At 43.4% G+C, this 19327-nt stretch overlaps 1 protein-coding gene across 2 annotated transcripts in view; it reads left to right on the forward strand.

The window, feature by feature from the left end:
* LOC144596824 (ADP-ribose glycohydrolase MACROD1-like) overlaps positions 1 to 19327 on the forward strand; it is a 1032359-nt gene that overhangs the window by 197427 nt on the left and 815605 nt on the right. For both annotated transcript variants that reach the window (XM_078405658.1, XM_078405659.1), the window contains exon 5: positions 17269 to 17298. In XM_078405658.1, the coding sequence (XP_078261784.1) occupies positions 17269 to 17298 (30 nt within the window). The remainder of the gene's footprint in view (positions 1 to 17268; positions 17299 to 19327) is intronic.

Genomic DNA, 19327 nt, shown 5'->3' on the forward strand with positions numbered 1-19327 from the left:
TGGCCTCCACTGCCTTCTGAGGCAGAGAATTCCACAGATTCACAACTCTCTGGGTGAAAATGTTTTTCCTCATCTCCGTTCTAAATGGCCTACCCCTTATTCTTAAACTGTGGCCCCTTGTTCTGGACTCCCCCAACATTGGGAACATGTTTCCTGCCTCTAACGTGTCCAACCCCTTAATAATCTTATACGTTTCACCCACGTGTTCACAGGGAGAAGGTGCGAATTCTGTGCAGACAGCAACCCTAGTTAGGATCGAACCTGGGTCTCTGGCGCAGTGAGCCAGTAGCTCTACCAGCTGCACCACCAATGCCAATCTCGCTGACACACTCACCTCCCAGATTGTGGCACTGTGCAACATCCTCCTTTCTTCACATCTCCTCCCATTTCAAGATTTCTCTTCCGTTTATCTTGGGCGACGTCGAGTTGAAACACGACAACTATTTTCTCTTTTCGGATTTTAATTTGCCCCAAACGTAAGCGTTGACGGTACCAGCTCCAACCGCAATCACTGTGGCCACGTTTATAAGTCAAGGGTTACTCAGGCTGAAATATTGTTGATCAAACACTGTTTTGCGAAGAATTTAAAAAAAAAGAAGTTTGGTCATCGGTGATTGACTGAACAAGACATGGAAGCAATTGAGTCATCCAGCATGGATAAGTGGAAGTGAAAGCTAATGGCTTTCTGCGGCAGAGAAGTAACACTGACCCTGGACTTAAAACCCCCTCATTATCGATGTAACTCGGCAGAGGTCAAACCTCTCAGTGTTGTTTGCTCCAGGCTAGTTGAAGGAGATAAGCTTCCAAATGTGAAAGATTGGAATTCTAGTTGGCTGGTTTGGGTTTATCTTGTAGAGGTCCTCCTCCCATGCTGAATGACTTTTCTCCAAAGTTCCCAAAACCTTTTCCTTAAAGAAAAATGGAATCTCAGTCTCGCGATTACTGTGTAGTGATTTATGCTGATACAGTTTGTGTAAATGAACGCAGGATTAAGACGTTAGCTTTGAAGATCGGCAGGATTAAAGTAATTGTGCTTTGCACCAGTTCTTGCTGGAGTGAAAAAGCCCACTTGATTGAGGAAAATGGATCAATGTTCCTAACGCTGTTAGGAACATTGTGCGTCTCGCACAACTTTGCAGTTTTGTCACTTCAGCTGAGATTGAGGTGTGCGTATGCCTTACAGCAAGGGTTCCCAACCTGGGGTAACTTTACCGGAGTAAATTTACCCCAGGGGGTAAATTTCGCCTACCATTATTGTTATTTGAACTTAAAATAATAATGTTAAAAACAGTATTTTAAAATTCCCCTTTTGTCGGTTGCTCTATTATGGTAGAAGTGTAAACTCAAATTACTGAACAAAATAGGGTGGGGGGTACATTTACTTTCGAAAAGTTTACAGGGGTAAACGGGACGAAAAAGGTTGGGAACCCCTGCCTTATAGTAACAAGGAACTGCAGATGCTGGTTACAAAAAAAAAAAAAAGACACAAAGTGCTGGAGTAACTCAGCAGGTAACAAAGTGCTGGAGTAACTCAGCAGGTAACAAAGTGCTGGAGTAACTCAGCAGGTAACAAAGTGCTGGAGTGACTCAGGTTCCTGACCCAGAAACCCCACCCATCCTTGTCACCCCAAAGATGATGCCTGATCTGCTGAGTTACTTCAGCATTTTGCGTCTTTTTTTTAGCATAAGGCCTTGCGTCGTTTCATATTCTCTCGCATGAGAAGTATTTAGTCTGTGACTAAATGTAGAAACAAGGAACTACATAGTGCTGGAGTAACTCAGCGGGTCAGGACCCTTCCCGAAATGTCGCGCATCCTTTTTCTCCAGAGATGCTGCCTGGCCCGCTGAGTTACACCAGCACTCTGTGAAACCTCACCTATCCATGTTCTCCAGAGATGCTGCCTGACCCGCTGAGTTACTCCAGCACTCTGAAACGTCACCTATCCATGTTCTCCAGAGATGCTGCCTGACCCGCTGAGTTACTCCAGCACTCTGTGAAACGTCACCTATCCATGTTCTCCAGAGATGCTGCCTGACCCACTGAGTCACTCCAGCACTATGTGCCTATCTTTAGTCAGTGACTGATGGTTATTGATTTTTTTACCATAGTTTTACCCTTTCAAGAACTTGCCCTTTCCAGACATGAGCGGAGAAAATTGCGTGGAATACTTGAATATTCAAAGATTGAATGCCTGCTTTATATTAATTTCCCTTGTGCCAACCCGCATTTCCCTTTGAATTAGTGCTGCTATTCTACGTTTTTTGCATAAGTGAAGTGGACAGATTTAACAGCAAAACTTTTCCCTTGGTTAAATTAATTTATTTGGCGATTTTTGAACTGCAGTTTGTAAGGGAGAAACATTTTTACCATATTTTGTTTTCAGCGGCACCAGTCGATAAGAAAACTAATCCTTTGTCAGTTTACACCAGTGGAGATATTCTTGCAATAACAGCTTCCTTTTAAATAGTACTTTTAATGTAGTGACACGTCTCAAGGCACTTAACAAGAGCAATTATCAGACAAAAGTTGGCACCAGGCCAAAGAACAGAATTGTTGACCAGAGTAGTTTTTATGGACTGCCTCAGGCAGGGGGGAGAGAGGGAGGGAGAAGGAGAGAGAGGGGAAAGGCAAAGTGAAATGTGGAGATGATTCAGGATCCCTTAGGTAAGCCTTTATTTAATAATATTGTACCGATTGTAATAACTCAGTTAATGTATGTATTAACTTAAGGAAAGCCAGTTTGGTCCTATAAATTTGAACAGCTTTGAGTGTCACTGCATCTAGAGGCTACATTCATATCAGCACTTGTCCTTTTGTGTTTCTCAACCCATAATGTTTCTTTCTGCTTTTATTGTTTACATATAACATACATTTTATTGGTCACTTTTATAATGGGCTTGCGTCTTTTGTAATTAATTGACTGACGAAAGAAGAGATGACATTGTTACCCTTTATCTTCCCTGCGTGAGACTTTATTTTTAGAAAGCACAGAGTTTGACATGGGCGATGAAGTAAGTTCATAGTCCAATCTGCATTATATTTTAACAAGTACTTGTTGATTATAGGGTGGAAGAGAATAACCATCTCATTCACTTGACAGGTATCATATTAAACTTTATTTTTTTTCTTCCATTGAATTTGGAATGCATTTATTCTTCTTTAGGTTGAGCCCAGATAGCAGTGGGTTTCTGTGCTGCATTCATGTCAAGAGGTATCGGCAGTCACTGTCTGACTGTCACAAGTGAAATTAATGGAATGCTTTTAGTCATGGACATTAAGGATAATGGAGCCAATTTAATGCATGAGGTTAAGATGCAGCCCAGCCCTGACCAATCTGAAAGGTGAAGCAGGTTCATGAGGTGAATGGATTCTCTCATTCCCACAATGGCATGAATTGAACATACGGGAACCACCATAAATTCTATCAACGCTGTCGATTGAATCGTCCTTCACCTACTAAAATTGTTTGAACATTGTATAATAGCTTGTCTAACAGTTTACGGCAATACAAACTTGCTTAATTAAACTTCAACCATACAATTTGGAGCACCAACATTTTTCGCTATCTTACTCGTGTGAGTTCATTATTCAGAAGTTCATATTTACTAATATAGGGTTAGATGTATTGAAGCAGTGTATGTTATTAATAAGTGAAATCATGATGACATTAAATGTGTGGACATTGCAAAATAGAAAAGTCTTATTATAATTATGATATACACCAGGAGTAGATGTTTTGATACTACCAAGGTCAGCTTATAAATGTTTGGTTATTAACAGGAAGCCTTAGACCCATTGTCACAACTGGACACTGTTTGACATTTTGTATATTGATGACACAAGGAACTGCAGATGCTGGAATCTTGGGTAAACACAAAGTGCTGAAGGAACTCAGTGGGCCAGGCAGCATCTCTGGAGGACATGGATAGGTGACGTTTTGGTTTGGGTTGATTCTGAAGGAAAGGCCCTGACCTGAAACGTCACCTATCCATGTTCTCCAGAGATGCCCGCTGAGTTACTCCAGCGCTCTGTGAAACGTCACCTATCCATGTTCCCCAGAGATGCTGCCTGACCCGCTGAGTTACTCCAGCACTCTGTGAAACGTCACCTATACATGTTCTCCAGAGATGCTGCCTGATCGCTGAGTTACTCCAGCGCTCTGTGAAACGTCACCTATCCATGTTTTCCAGAGATGCTGCCTGACCCGCTGAGTTACTCCAGCACTCTGTGAAACGTCACCTATCCATGTTCTCCAGAGATGCTGCCTGACCCGCTGAGTTACTCCAGCATTCTGTGAAACGTCACCTATCCATGTTCTCCAGAGATGCTGCCTGACCTGCTGAGTTACTCCAGCACTCTGTGAAACGTCACCTATCCATGTTCTCCAGAGATGCTGCCTGACCCGCTGAGTTACTCCAGCACGCTGTGAAACGTCACCTATCCATGTTCTCCAGAGATGTTGCCTGACCCGCTGAGTTACTCCAGCACTTTGTGTTTTTCTTTTTCGTATATTGATGTTGTGTTAGATTAGGACAGTTTATTACCTTGAAAATGTTGAGACACAGGCAATTAACATTATACAGTAATTGCTTTCAATAATGATTAAAAGTGAATGCATTATATTAATATGTCATAGGTATTCATCTCTTAGCGTCCTTAATGGCGGTCTGCCTCAGATAGGATTCCTGGGCTTAATCAGTCCGGTGCTGATGTTTAGTTTAGAGACACAGCGCGGAAAAAGGCGCTTCGGCCTACCGAGTCCGCACCGACCAGCGATCCCCGCACACTAACACTATCCTATACACATTGGGGACAATTGACATTTATACCAAGCCAATTTACCTACAAACCTGTACGTCTTTGGAGTCTCTCGGAGAAAACCCACGCGGTTGAGAACGTACAAACTCCATACAGACAGCACCCGTAGTCGGGATCGAACCTAGGTCTCGCTGCAAGCGCTGTAAGGCAGCAGCTCTACCGCTGCGCCACCGTGGCCACCCATGACTTACATACTGACATAGAAATGAGACCAGGAGCAGCAGTAGATCACACTGCTCCCCAAGTCTATTCACCATTCCCTAAGATTATGGTGGATCACCTTGTAAACTCGACTCTGCATTGCCACATACCCCAGTATCCTTCATCACCTTCCTTATCAAAAATCTATCAATCTCTGCCTCAAAGGTATTCAAAGACTCTGCTTCCCCTCACCCCCTGAGGAAGAATATTCCAAGAACGCAAGAACTTCCTCTTCATGTTAATTTAAAGGAACATAATCCTATTTTGAAAGTTTGATCCTCTCGTTCCAGATTATCCCAAAAGAGGAAACATCCTCTTCACATTCACCCCCTCGGATTGTCTATGTTTCCTTACTTTAGACTTTAGGTATACGGCGTGGAAACAGGCCCAGCGGCCCACTGAGTATGCACCGACCAGCGAGCACCACGTACACAAACTCAATCCCACACACCACGGACAATTTTACAAGTTACCGAAGCCAATTAAACTACAAACCTGTATAGGAAAATAACTGCAGATGCTGGTACAAATCGAAGGTATCACAAAATGCTGGAGTAACTCAGCGAGTCAGGCAGCATCTCTGGAGAGAAGGAATGGGTGACGTTTCGGGTCGAGACCCTTCTTCAGACTGATACAAACCTGTACGCCTTGGGACGAAACCGGAGCACACCGGAGAAAAACCATGCGGAGACTGAGAGAACGTACAAACTCCGCACAGACAGCACCCGTAGTCAGGACCGAACCCGAGTCTGCCGCTGTGAGGCAGCAACTCCACCACTGTGCCGCCCAAGTTTCATTCAATTCCTATCTCATTCTCATAAACGCCATCAGGTCTAAGCCCAGCCCGTCCTCTCACAAGACGATCCACACATTCTAGATATTAGCTGAGCAGACCTTCCCTCAATTGCCTCAAGCATTGATTTTCTTCCAGACGTAAGAGGACACAGAAATCCAGGCATGGCCTCACCAAAATCCCATAATCTATCTGCTTCTTTTATTCAATTCGCCTCAGCAATAAACAGTAATGGATTATTTTACCTTATTACTTGTATCTGCATTCTAGACCTCTACAAATCAAGCAATTCATTTACAACTACCTCCAGAATGACGCTTGTCCCCTTTACAGAAGACTGATGCAATAAAAGGACAAAAAAGTCCTGGACTAACAGTGTATCGGGCAGCATCCCCGGAGAAAGTGGATACGTGTTGTTTCCCTTTTTCAGTCTGAAGAAGGGTCCCAACCCGAAAAGCAACCTATCCACATTCTCCAGGGACGCTGCCCGACCCACCGAGTTCCTCCAGCACTTTGTGTCTTTTTATTGTAAACCAGCATCTGCAGTTCTCTGTTTCCACATGAAGACATGAAAACAGTTACTAAAGTTCCTGTTGGGGGACTTGTTGGGGGAGTCCAGAACCAGGGGCCACAGTTTAAGAATAAGGGGTAGGCCATTTAGAACAGAGATGAGGAAAAACTTTTTTAGTCAGAGAGTTGTGAATCTGTGGAATTCTCTGCCTCAGAGGGCGGTGGAGGCCAATTCTCTGAATACATTCAAGAGAGAGCTAGATAGAGCTCTTAAGGATAGCGGAGTCAGGGGGTATGGGGCGAAAGCAGGAACGGGGTACTGATTGAGAATGATCAGCCATGATCACATTGAATGGCGGTGCTGGCTCGAAGGGCCGAATGGCCTCCTCCTGCACCTATTGTCTATTGTCATCTGTCATCTCATGATCCAATTCCTCAGATTCCCTCTCTTTTGGAATAATGCTCACTTTCTTAACTTTTTCCCTTTTCAAGAAATTTTGGCATTTTGACATTTTTATTGAGTTTGGTTCTTACATGCCTAATTTTTTTGTCATCTTCTTTAACCTTTTAGTCCTTTATATTATGTTTTTTTTATTCTGCCCAAACTTCTGACATTCTACTCATTTTTAAGCACATATGTTTAGCACAACCTGATACCTTTAACTTTCTTGAATGGTGGATCCTGCCCTTGAAAATGTTCCTTCTCATTGGAATTCTGTGCGTTCTGACGGATTCCCTGAAATGTCTGCCACTGAATCTCAAGTAATTGATCCTGAACCTCATCCAGCAGCCGGACTTTCACGACTGCATAATCATCCTTATTTAAATTTGGAGTTTTAATCTTGAACTCAGTTTCCCCTCTCTCAAACTAAATGTAAGACTCAATCAAATTAAGACTGCTACTACCTTCTGGGAGCATTAATTAATTAGTCCTTTCTTATCGCACGGTTTCAGGTGTAGCATAACCTGCTTTCTGGTTGTCTCCATATTGTGTTTTAAGAAACTTTTCCAAAAAGTATCCAAAGACCTTCCCGAACGTGACCCCCCCCCCCCCCCCCCCCACCCCCCCCACCTTTGGAATGTGGGAAGAAACCAGAGCATCTAAAAATAATTTTACAAAATAGTTAGCTACTTTCTTAGAGGTGAGACAGAATCACCTGCATCTCCTCCAAATTTGTCGATTTGTATGAGTTGCTCTCGATGTGGCCTTCTCCTGTACCAGTGTGACCAAAACTGAACACAATAGAGCTAGATAGAGCTCTTAATGATAGCGGAGTTAATGATATACTCCTATCACTTATGACCTGATAACATAACGCCCCAACTCATGAAATGGAATGAATCTGGAGACAATGATTCTTCTTGTGAAGAAGTGCATAACTAAACACCATCTACATAAAGGTAGTCAACCTCAATTCCAGTAGTGAACTGGGAAGAATCTTTCGCAATGGAATCAAATTTATTATTTGTGTTAAATTTCCCTTCCAATATTTGCATCAGATTACATATCAGATAAGATAGAAACTGACCATTCTCCCTTCCGCCTAAATATTTCAGTGTAACAACCCTCCATTGTCACGCTTCTCTGGCCTCAACTACAGTCATCCTTTCTACTTCAACCACCAGGGTGGCATGGTGGCGCAGCGGTAGAGTTGCTGCCTCACAGCGCCAGAGACCCCGGTTCCATCCTGACCATGGGTGCTGTCTGTTCAGAGTTTGCACATTCTCCCCGTGACCTGCATGGGTTTTCTCCGGGATCTCTGGTTTCCTCCCACGCTCCAAAGACGTACAGGTTTGTAGGTTAATTGGCTTGGTAAATGTATAAATTGTTCCAAGTGTGTGTTGGATAGTGTTAGTGTGCGGGGATCGCAGGTCGGTGCGGACTCGGTGGGCCGAAGGGCCTGTTTCCGCGCTGTATCTCTAAACACCTCCTCTGGTAGTAACCTCCGCATTTTCACCACTCTTAATTAAGAAAGATTCGGCTGAGTTCCCTGATGAACATCTTATGTTAATGGTGTTTAATTATGCTCTTTCTCATAAGCCTCTGTATCCATTCCAATGAAATGTTTCATCATTTTAAAAGTCACCCCACAAAACAAAATCTGTTCATCCTTTCCTTAAATGTATGCTCTTACATTTTTGTAATCAGCCTCATCTTTCATTCTCTGAGTCCTCTCAATTGCATCTTGTGTTTCAAATGTGGTTTAATTGCAGCTCCATACAGATTTAGCTATTTGAATAACTTTGAATTCTATCCTTTCAGAAATAAATTCTAGCATTTGGTTTAGAGAATAGACAATAGACAATAGGTGCAGGAGTAGGCCATTCTGTGCTTCGAGCCGGCACCGCCATTCAATGTGATCATGGCTGATCATCCACAATCAGTACCCCGTTCCTGCCCTCTCTCCATACCCCCTGACTCCGCTATCATTTGGAGCTCTATCTAACTCTCTCTTGAAAGCATCCAGAGAATTGGCCTCCACTGCCTTCTGAGGCAGAGAATTTCACAGATTCACAACTCTCTGAGTTTACTTTGCTGATCTCAGATGCCTTGTATTGGTCGTTCGATCCCTTGAACTCTAATCCCATATCATTTGCAATTTCCATGCAGTTCTTCCTTCAGACTTTAGAGACACAGAGTGGAAACAGGCCCTTCGGCCCACCGAGTTAGCAGGGACCAATGATCGCCCCATTTACTAGCACTATCTTACACGCCAGGGACAATTTACAATTACCAGAAGCCAATGAACCTACGAAACTACACTTCTTTGGAGTGGGAGAGGAAACTGGAGATCCCGGAGAAAACCCACACAAGTCACGAGGAAGAACGTACAAATTCCGTATAGAGACCACACTCGTAGTCAGGATCAAACCCGGTTTCTGCCGCTGTAAGGCAGCAACTCTACGGCTACGGCCTATTGGATTATTCTTACCAAAACGTACTTCTTTGCATTTTACCTTTGCTGCAGCTCATCTGCCAATTATTTGCCCATTCTAAAAGTTTGTTAAAGTTTTTCTGTATTTTCTTGTCACCCACTATTGACTTCCACACCCACCATTCTCCATCAACATATCCTGCCAAAGTTTGGTACGATCTGCAGATTTAAAAATTGTGTTCTTGATTTCAGAGTCTAAAATATAAATGAATTTTGTGAACATCTCTTCAGAAATGCTACCTGTCCCGCTGAGTTACTCCAGAATTTTGTGTCTATCTTCAGTTTAAACCAGCGTCTGCAGTTCCTTCCTACACAACACATCATTATAAGAGAGCAAGACTCAGGAGCATTTTATTGTCACACGTCCCAAAACGTCCCATGGGCGGCACGGTGGCGCAGCGGTAGAGTTGCTGCCTTACAGCGAATGCAGCGCCGGAGACTCAGGTTCGATCCTGACTACGGGCGCCGTCTGTACGGAGTTTGTACGTTCTCCCTGTGACCTGTGTGAGTTTTCTCCGAGATCTTCGGTTTCCTCCCACACTCCAAAGACGTACAGGTATGTAGGTTAATTGGCTGGGTAAATGTAAAAAGAAATTGTCCCTAGTGGGTGTAGGACTCGTGTTGGTGTGCGGCGATCGCTGGGCGGCGCGGACCCGGTGGGCCGAAGGGCCTGTTTCTGCGCTGTATCTCTAAATCTAAAAAAAAATCTAAAACAGAACAATAAAATTCATTTTATTGTTCACAATAAAAATATAACAAAATATAAATGAATTTTGTGAAAACACTGATCTTATCTGACGAGAGTTACATTCTATCTTTGTCCCGCCCCCTCCCCTGACATCAGTCTGAAGGGTCTCGACCCAAAACGTCACCCATTCCTTCTCTCCCAAGATGCTGCCTGACCCGTTGAGTTACTCCAGCATTTTGTGTCGACCTTCGATTTAAACCAGCATTTGCAGTTTTTTTCCTACACTGATCTTACCCTGCAAGATGTACACATTCCTCCCACTCCTTGCTTTCAATGTTGAAGCAAGCTAATAATCTATTTTCACCTTATTGGTCTACCTACCATGTGTTAATGCATTGAAGGCGGTTTAAAACTTTTTTTATATCAAAAAATACTTTATTCAAGTAATAAATATAATTTACAAAACATCTTTTTTAACAAGCCCATCCGACATTTCCGGAGGTTACACATTCAATACAGGCATTTACTTCCAAATGTACATACATTTTCTTACATTTACAGACATTAACCCAGTATCCCTTATTTGGAGGGGCGTCTCTCTCCACCACACCCTGCCCCCCCATGTCCAGCAGCTGAAGGACCCTAGGCTGTGGTCCTCCCCCACAGGGCCTTGGCGTTGGCTGCACCAAGCTTCAGTGCGTCCCTCAGCACGTACTCCTGCAGTCTGCAGCGGGCCAGTCGGCAACATTCCCCCACGAACATCTCGCTCCGCTGGGAGGCCAACGCTCGATGAATTAAACACACTCGTCCACTTTCTCTGTAATCTCTTCAAAAATTCACTCACGTTAGTCAAGCAAACCTTCTCTTTTCAAAGCCATGCTGACTATTAATTATCATTACTCATGTTTCAAGGTGTTTTGTATTTTCACTTAGAATAGATTCCATTATGTTTTCTGTCACCAGTGTCAAGTTGACCGAAGTGGGATGTGAATTATTCTTCTCCTCAAGATACGCCCATTCCGCATTATCCGTGAGAGATGGACTTGCAGTGAATGGCAAAGGTTCATTGGAAGTACCCAGTGCACTTCAACTAAATGTACCCGCGTTAACATTTACAAGCAGTTATCAGAAAGTGCAGCCATGTTAGTGAAAATGCTCTCACAGAACAAAGGCTGGGATGCTACACAGCAGGGAGCCACTTGACACAAGTGGTCTGGAAAACAATCTCACCAACTCTCCACTGAAGGCATCACGCAGTTGTGGCTGTTTACGATAGGCATCAAGATAAGAGATAGACACGAAACGCTGGAGTACCTCAGTGGGACAGGCAGCATTTCTGGAGAGAAGGAATGGGTGACCTTTCGGGTCGAGACCCTTCCTCAGACCAGACCTCCAGAGATGCTACCCGTCCAGCTGAGTTACCCCAGCAATTGTGTCTATCGTCAGTTTAAACCAGCATCTGCAGTTCCTTCCTGCACAACACATCAACACAAGAGAGTCAAGACTCAAGAGCATTTTATTGTCACATGTCCCAAAACGGAACAATAAAATTCTTACTTGCAGCAGCACAGATACGTAAACATGGTTCTCTGTGAAACCCATAATAAACTGTAAAATAAAGTTCAGTATATATTTAAACAACATTGAAATAAATAGACTTTAGTAGTACAAAGTTAAAACAATGGTGCCTTACTGTGGCAAGTATCAAAAGCAAGCATCAAATAGAAAGGCTTGGATAGAGTGGATGTGGAGAGGATGTTTCCACCAGTGGGAGAGCCTTGGACTAGAGGTCACGGCCTCAGAATTAAAGGACATTCTTTTAGGAAGGAGATGGAGATTTCATCAGAGGGTAGTGAATCTGTAGAATTCTTTGCCACAGAAGGCTGTGGAGGCCAAATCAATGGATATTTTTAAGTCAATAGATAGCTTCGTGATAAGTAGAGGTTATGGGGAGAAGGCAGGAGAATGGGGTTAGGGGGAGAGATAGTTTAGCCATGATTGAATGGTGGAGTAGTAATGATGGGCCAAATGGCCCTCTCTCCCTCTCTCCCTCCCTCCCCCCCTCCCTCCCCCCTCCCTCCCCTTTTGTTCTCCCCTCCAATATGTGCGCAGCGGTAGAGTTCCCCTTTGTTCTCCCCTCCAGGTGGCGCAGCGGTAGAGTTGCTGCCTTACGGTGAATGCAGCGCCGGAGACTCGGGTTCAATCCCGACTACAGGTGCTGTCTGTACGGAGTTTGTACGTTCTCCCCGTGACCTGCGAGGTTTTTCTCCGAGATCTTCGGTTTCCTCCCACACTCCAAAGACGTACAGGTTTGTAGGTTAATTGGCTTGGTAATAGTAAAAATTGTCCCTCGTGTGTGTATGATAGTGTTAGTGTGCAGGAATCGCTGGTTGGCGTGGGCCCGGTGGGCCGAAAGGGCCTGTTTCCGCGCTGTATCTCCAAACTGTTTTACTGACAATACCATTGTGTAATCTCTATTCTTAATTCGAGAATTAAGAGTGTTTAATTGTCATATGTACTAACAATGCAACAATAAAATTCTTACTTGCAGCCGCATAACAGGCCTGTAACCACTGAAGAAGGGTCCTGACCTGCAACGTCACCTATTCCTTTTCTCCAGTGATGCTGTCTGACCCGTTGAGTTACTGCAGCTTTTTGAGTCAATCTTCGGCCTGTAAACACGATACACAAAGATAATACATAAAAAAACAAAAATTGAAGAGTTTGATTTTCTTTTGCACAAATATTGCTGTTATTAATTAAAAGCCTTGAATGTAATCATAGACTAGCCCGCCCTTTCCTGTGCTGAATGAGGAGGCAATTAAGAATCCACCACAATGGCTTCCTCACTTTTCCTTCTCTGATATTGTCTGGCCTACCAACATTTTATTTCGAGTTGCTGCATATATATATATATATATGTTTTTAACCACATTGATGGCCTGGGATCAAATATAGGCAGACCAATAAGAATGACAGATTTCCTGAAGGGTATTAACAAAACGGATGGGGTTTTATGACAAAGCAGTGGTTTGAAAGCCATCATTACTATTACTGGCTTTTAAAAATTCCCGATGTATTCAATTACTTGAATTTAAATTCTCCCCATTTGCTTGGCAGGATTCGAACATGTCTTTGCATCAAGACATCTGGTTACTCCCCCAGTGACTTTACTAAAGCAATGTACACCTCTTTCCTTCCCCTCAATTGCTCCCTCATGTTGTTATTCATCCTTGGAGCGTTGTGAGTGTTAAGTTTGTTCTTTTCTTTTAGTGGAATAGGTTTTTCTATTTCTTGGAGTTCAGGGATTTCAAAAGTTTGTTCTTTTCTTTTAGTGGAATAGGTTTTTCTATTTCTTGGAGTTCAGGGATTTCAAAGTTCCTGTAAATTAAAGTCCTTAGTTTTTGATTATTGTATATTATTTAATGTGTATTATGCTCTGTGTATTGATTTAAGTGGGTCTGTTATGCAGCTTGCAAGTAAGATAAGGCATTCTGTTGAACATAGTTTTAAATGTGTGAGAAGGAACTGCAGATGCTGGTTTATACCAGCACTCCAAAGATGTACAGGTATTTGTACGTTCTCCCCGTGACCGCGTGGGTTTTCTCCGAGATCTTCGGTTTCCTCCTACATTCCAAAGACGTACAGGTATGTAGGTAAATTGGCTTGGTATAAGTGTAAATTGTCCCCAGTGCGTGTAGGATAGTGTTAATGTGCGGGGATCGCTGGTCGGCGCGGACCTGGTGGGCTGAAAGGCCCGTTTCCGCATTGTATCTCTAAGCTAAACTAAAACACCGAAGATAGACACAAAGTGTTTTTCTCCAGAGATGCTGTAACTGAGCGGGTCAGGCAGCATCTCTGGAGAAAAGCTTATATGTGAGAGGAAAGATATTGTCAAGCTTGAAAGGGTTCAGGGAAGATTTACGAGGATGTTGCCAGGACTAGAGGGTGTGAGCTACAGGGAGAGGTTGAGTCGGCTGGGTCTCTATTCCATGGAGCGCAGGAAGATGAGGGGTGATCCGATAGAGGTGTGTAAAATCATGAGAGGAACAAATTGGTTGGATGAACAGAATCTCTTGCCCAGAGTAGGGGAATCGAGGACCAGAGGACATAGGTTCAAGGTGAAGGGGAAAAGATTTAATAGGAATCTGAGGGGTAACTTTTTCACACAAAGGGTGGTGGGTGTATGGAACAAGCTACCAGAAGAGGTAATTGAGGCTGGGACTATCCCAACATTTAAGAAACAGCTGGACACGTACATGGATCGGACAGGCTTGGAGGGATACGGACCAAACGCAGGCAGATGGGACTAGTGTAGCTGGGACATGTTGGCCGGTGTGGGCAAGTTGGGCCAAAGGGCCTGTTCCCATGCTGTATCACTCTATGACTCTATGAAGCGACGTTTCTGGTCAAGACCCTTGTTCAGACCCTTCATCACAATAAATGTTCGCCCTTGTCGTTGTAAATCATTCTTTGCCAATATTACTGCTGCCAATTTTATCTTCCCAGATTGCATCACCTTCCCCTCAAAATCGGCATTCACTATCTCTCTTACCTTATTTTTCATAATACTTGCGTCCTCCTCCCTTATTATCTTGTCTTTCCTTCAGAAGCGCATAAAATGTGCGGAGAAACGCAAGAAAACAAATTACAGTGTTTCAGTTCATTAAGTTAAGTGGCAGGTATCAACGGGGTACAAATCTGAAAGAGCTGAATGAGTCGCAAAATTAACACGGTCTCGTGGAAGGAAAGCTCTGTTCCTGTGCCTGGCGTGAAGCTCTGAACTGTTCTGAATAGTGAGTCTTGTGTGGAGCCAAAATCCCTGTCGCGTATTTGAAACTTTTCCTCTTGATTTCTGGAGAGAGAAGCAAAAATGTATTTTACGGTGCACTGCCTGATTGTTACAGGCATCAGGGGTTATGGGGAGAAGGCAGGAGAATGGGGTTAGGAAGGGGAGATAGATCAGCCATGATTGAATGGCGGAGTAGACTTGACGGGGCCAAATGGCCTAATTCTACTCCTATCACTTATGACCTTATGAGCTAAAAACATAACGTCCCGACTTCTACACTCATGGATTGGAATGAATATAGAGACACTAAAAGCTGGAGTAACTCAGCGGGTCAGGCAGCGTCTCGGGAGAGCAGGAATGGGTGACGTTTCGGGTCGAGACCTTTCTTCAGACTGAACCAGCAGCTGCAGTTTTTATTCCTGAATATGGAGACATTGATTCTTGTGAAGAAGTGCATAACTAAACACCATGAATAAGTTTATTGGCCAAGTATGTGCATGTGCAAGGAATGTGCCTTGGTGCTCCGCTCACAAATGACAACACAAACTTACAGTTAACAATTAAGAATAGAGCATAACCACATCAAAACAATAAGGATACAACATTACGGTCTAAACATGTGGGTGAAAATAAACCAGAGCAAAAAAGAGACTACAGACTTTGGTTATTGAGTAGAACTACTACTCGTGGAAGAAAAGCTGTTTTTATGTCTGGCTGTGGCTGCTTTGACAGTCCGGAGTTGCCTTCCAGAGGGAAGTGCTTCAAAGAGTTTGTGGCCAGGGTGAGAGGGGTCAGAGATGATCTTGCCCGCTCGCTTCCTGACCCTTGCAGTGTACAGTTCGTCAATGGGGGGAAGGTTGCAGCCTTGCATAAGATGGTCAACCTCAATTCCAGTAGTGAACTGGGAAGCATCTTTCTCAATGGAGAGGAAGACATAGACCAGCCATGATTGAACCAGCAGCTGCAGTTTTTATTCCTGAATATGGAGACACTATTAACTTGACTCAGTGTGGTCCCGTCTCTCTTGCACACAATCAAAGGAGGTTTTTTTTTTTTCCAATGCAGATTATTAACATTTGTTCACAATTGGGTAAAATTCCTTTCAAGCTATTCTACGTATTAAATTTGTGTTGTGCTGTTTTATGAGGAAAAAAATACACTCTAAAATTATGAAAGCTAAATTTTATGAATTTTATGAAAACAGAGAATTCTTGTTCAGTGAACACAATTTAAATAAAGTGGTATGAATATTGATTTCTCCAACTTCAAGTAACCCTTGCTTTCCCTCTCTCTCCGTCCCTCCCCACTCTAGTTCTCTGACTAGTTTCACTGTCCTCATGATTAATTTTACTATTTGTATGCATCGTTGTCTCTTTCTCCTCAGCCAACAATGAACCATTCTACATTTCCTTGATCATAGTTTGCTTTGATCCATCCTTTTCATACCTTGTCCTTTCATATCTCTAGTTTCCCTCTATCCTGACCCTCAGTCTGAAGAAGGGTCTCAACCTGAAACATCACCCATTCCTTCTCTCCAGAGGTGCTGTCTGGCCCACTGAGTTACTCCAGCACTTTGTGTCTATCTTCTTTAAATAGACAATAGGTGCAGGAGGATGCCTTTCGGCCCTTCGAGCCAGCACCACCATTCACTATGATCATGGCTGATCATTCACAATCAGTACTCCGTTCCTGCCTTCCTCCCATATCCCTTGACTCCGCTATCTTTAAGAACTCTATCTAACTCTCTCTTGAAAGCATCCAGAGAATCGGCCTCCCACTGCCTTCTGAGGCAGAGAATTCCACAGATTCACAACCCTTTGGGTGAAAAAGTTTTTCCTCATCTCCATTCTAAATGGCCTACCCCTTATTCTTAAACTGTGGCCCCTGGTTCTGAAGAAACTGTGCCCTGAATCTGGTGGTGTGCATTTTCACACTCCTATACCTTTTGCCCGATGGGAGGGGGAGTGGCCAGGGTGCGACTGGTCCTTGATGATGCTGCTGGCCTTGCCGAGGCGGCGCGAGGTGTAAATGGCGTCAGTGGGCGGGAGGTTAGTTTGTGTGATGGTCTGGGCTGCGTCCACAATTCGCTGCAATTTTTCAAAGCGCACATGAATAGATTTTCATCCACTGTGCTAATGAGTGGGTTTGAAATATTGGTATCCAGATAAGAAGTTTGGATTTAAATCCATCTCGACCCCATTGAATAGTGCATCAACCCTGGGGGGGATTGAGCATCGTATCCCTGTCCACGTCTGAGGCTTGCTTTGCATCGCATATAAAGCCTCAGAGACTGTAACCTCCTCAATTGCTTCACGGCCACACAGGTAGATTAGGTTGGGAGGCTTATTCATTTTCAATTGATGAAACAAGTTTGAAATTGATTGCTGCATTTGCAACCATCGCACTGGCCCAGAGAATGCTATTTCTGGCAGCTAGTTAGATGTGTTGCACGTTAGGATATTTCTCAAGAGACAGCCGCATTTAAAATCTTTGGTTATTGACTTTTTAAAAATTCTTTTTGTTTTTCAGCAAACAAGAGCCTTCTTGGCGGAGGTGGAGGTATGTATTTTCTAAATTCTGCTTGGTTTACGAGGATGTTGCCAGGAGTTTAACGAGGATGTTGCCAGGACTGGAGGGTCTGAGCCACAGGGAGAGGGACTCTATTCCTTGGAGGGCAGGAGGACGAGGGGTGATTTTATAGAGGTGTACAAAACCATGAGATGAATCGATCGGGTAGACGCACAGAGTCTCTTCCCCAGAGTAGGTGAATCAAGAACTAGAGGACATATGTTTAAGGTGAAGGGGAAAAGATTTAATAGAAATCTAAGGGGGTCATTTTTTCAGACAGAGAGTGGTGGGTGTATGGAACAAGCTGCCAGAGGACATAATTGAGGCTGGGACTATCCCAACATTTAGGAAACAGTTTGACAAGTCCATGGATAGGACAGGTTTGGAGGGATATGGACCAAGCGCAGGCAGGTGGGACAAGGGTAGCTGGGACATTGTTGGCCGGTGTGGGCGAGTTGGGCCGAAGGGCCTGTTTCCACACTGTATCACTCTATGACTCTGTGAGTCTACTTTGTGCATTGAAATGCTATTTATCCATTCCTTCTATGATTGTGATGTTATAAATGTTCCATAATGCGTGTGATGACCTGGTTTGCTGAGTTTCAACCAATCTTTCCTGCATGAGTTATTGTCACATGGTGAGATAATTGTCACATTTCTCTTTTTGAGTATCTTCAAATGTTACCTCAGCTTCCTTTCTATTTTGAACCTAACTATACAGGTAACTCATTAATCCTGATAATGTGAGATCTGAGATGCTTTTGTGTTCTTCTTGAAGTTTTATAGCGTTTCATGCCTGTCAGTTATTGATGGCACCAATTAATATTTAATGTTTCATATTTCAGTTGTGGCATTGAATTTCTTTAAGGTCTAATTATCTTTCTATAATAATTTGAGAGTTTATTTATATACTGTACAACTTGTAATTAATTTGTGGTAGTCACGGCTCGTATCACTTGCTGGTTACTACAGGAAAAGTTAATTTAACACAATTTTTGTGTAAAAAGAAATAAAAAATCGTCATTTCATTATATTTGAAAAAAAGTGAGGGACTGATGATGTGTGGTTGAGCCATCGAGCAGAGACGCATTTAAACTGTTCACATGTACATTTGAAACCACCCACTCAGGGCAGCATGGTGGTTCAGTGGTAGAGTTGCTGCCTTACAGCGCTTGCAGCGCCAGAGATCCCAGGTTCGATCCCGACTACGGGCGCTGTGTGTACGGAGTTTGTACGTTCTCCCCGTGACCCGCGTGAAATGACGATTTTCTCCGAGATCTTCGGTTTCCTCCCACACTCCAAAGATATGTAGGTAAATTCGATTGGTGTATGTGTAAATTGTCCCCAGTGTGTGTAGGATAGTGTTAATGTGCGGGGATCGCTGGTCGGTGCAGTCTAGGTGGACCGAAGGGTCTGTTTCCGCGCTGTATTTCTAAACTAAACTAAACTAAACACCCAGCCATGGGAAGGCTGTCATTAAGTTGGAAAGGGAGCAGAAAATATTCACCAGGATGTGACCTGGGTTTGTAGGCTTGGATTATAGGGAGAGATGGGACTTTTTTCTTTGGAGCCTAGGAGGTTGAGGTAATGAGTCAAGAATCATTTATTGTCATATGTCGCAGATAGAACAATGAAATTCTTACTTGCAGCAGCACAACAGAATATGTGAACATAGTACACTGTAAACAATATAATAATGAGAAAAAAAGGTCAGTGTGTGTGTATATATATACACACACACACACACACACACACACATACATACACATAACAAACAAACAAACAATAATAGTGTAATAATAACATTAATAGCCTATGTAGTTCAGAGCTTATTTGGAGGTTGTAGTGTTTAATAGCCTGATGGCTGTAGGGAAGAAGCTGTTCCTGAACCTGGACGTTGCAGTTTTCAGGCTCCTGTACCTTCTTCCCAATGGCAGGGGTGAAATGAGAGTGTGGCCAGGGTGGTGTGGGTCTCCGATGATGCTGGCTGCCTTTTTGAGGCAGCGACTCCGGTAAATCC

The sequence above is a fragment of the Rhinoraja longicauda genome, chromosome 9 (assembly GCF_053455715.1).
Source record: "Rhinoraja longicauda isolate Sanriku21f chromosome 9, sRhiLon1.1, whole genome shotgun sequence".
NCBI classification, from domain to species: domain Eukaryota; kingdom Metazoa; phylum Chordata; class Chondrichthyes; order Rajiformes; family Arhynchobatidae; genus Rhinoraja; species Rhinoraja longicauda.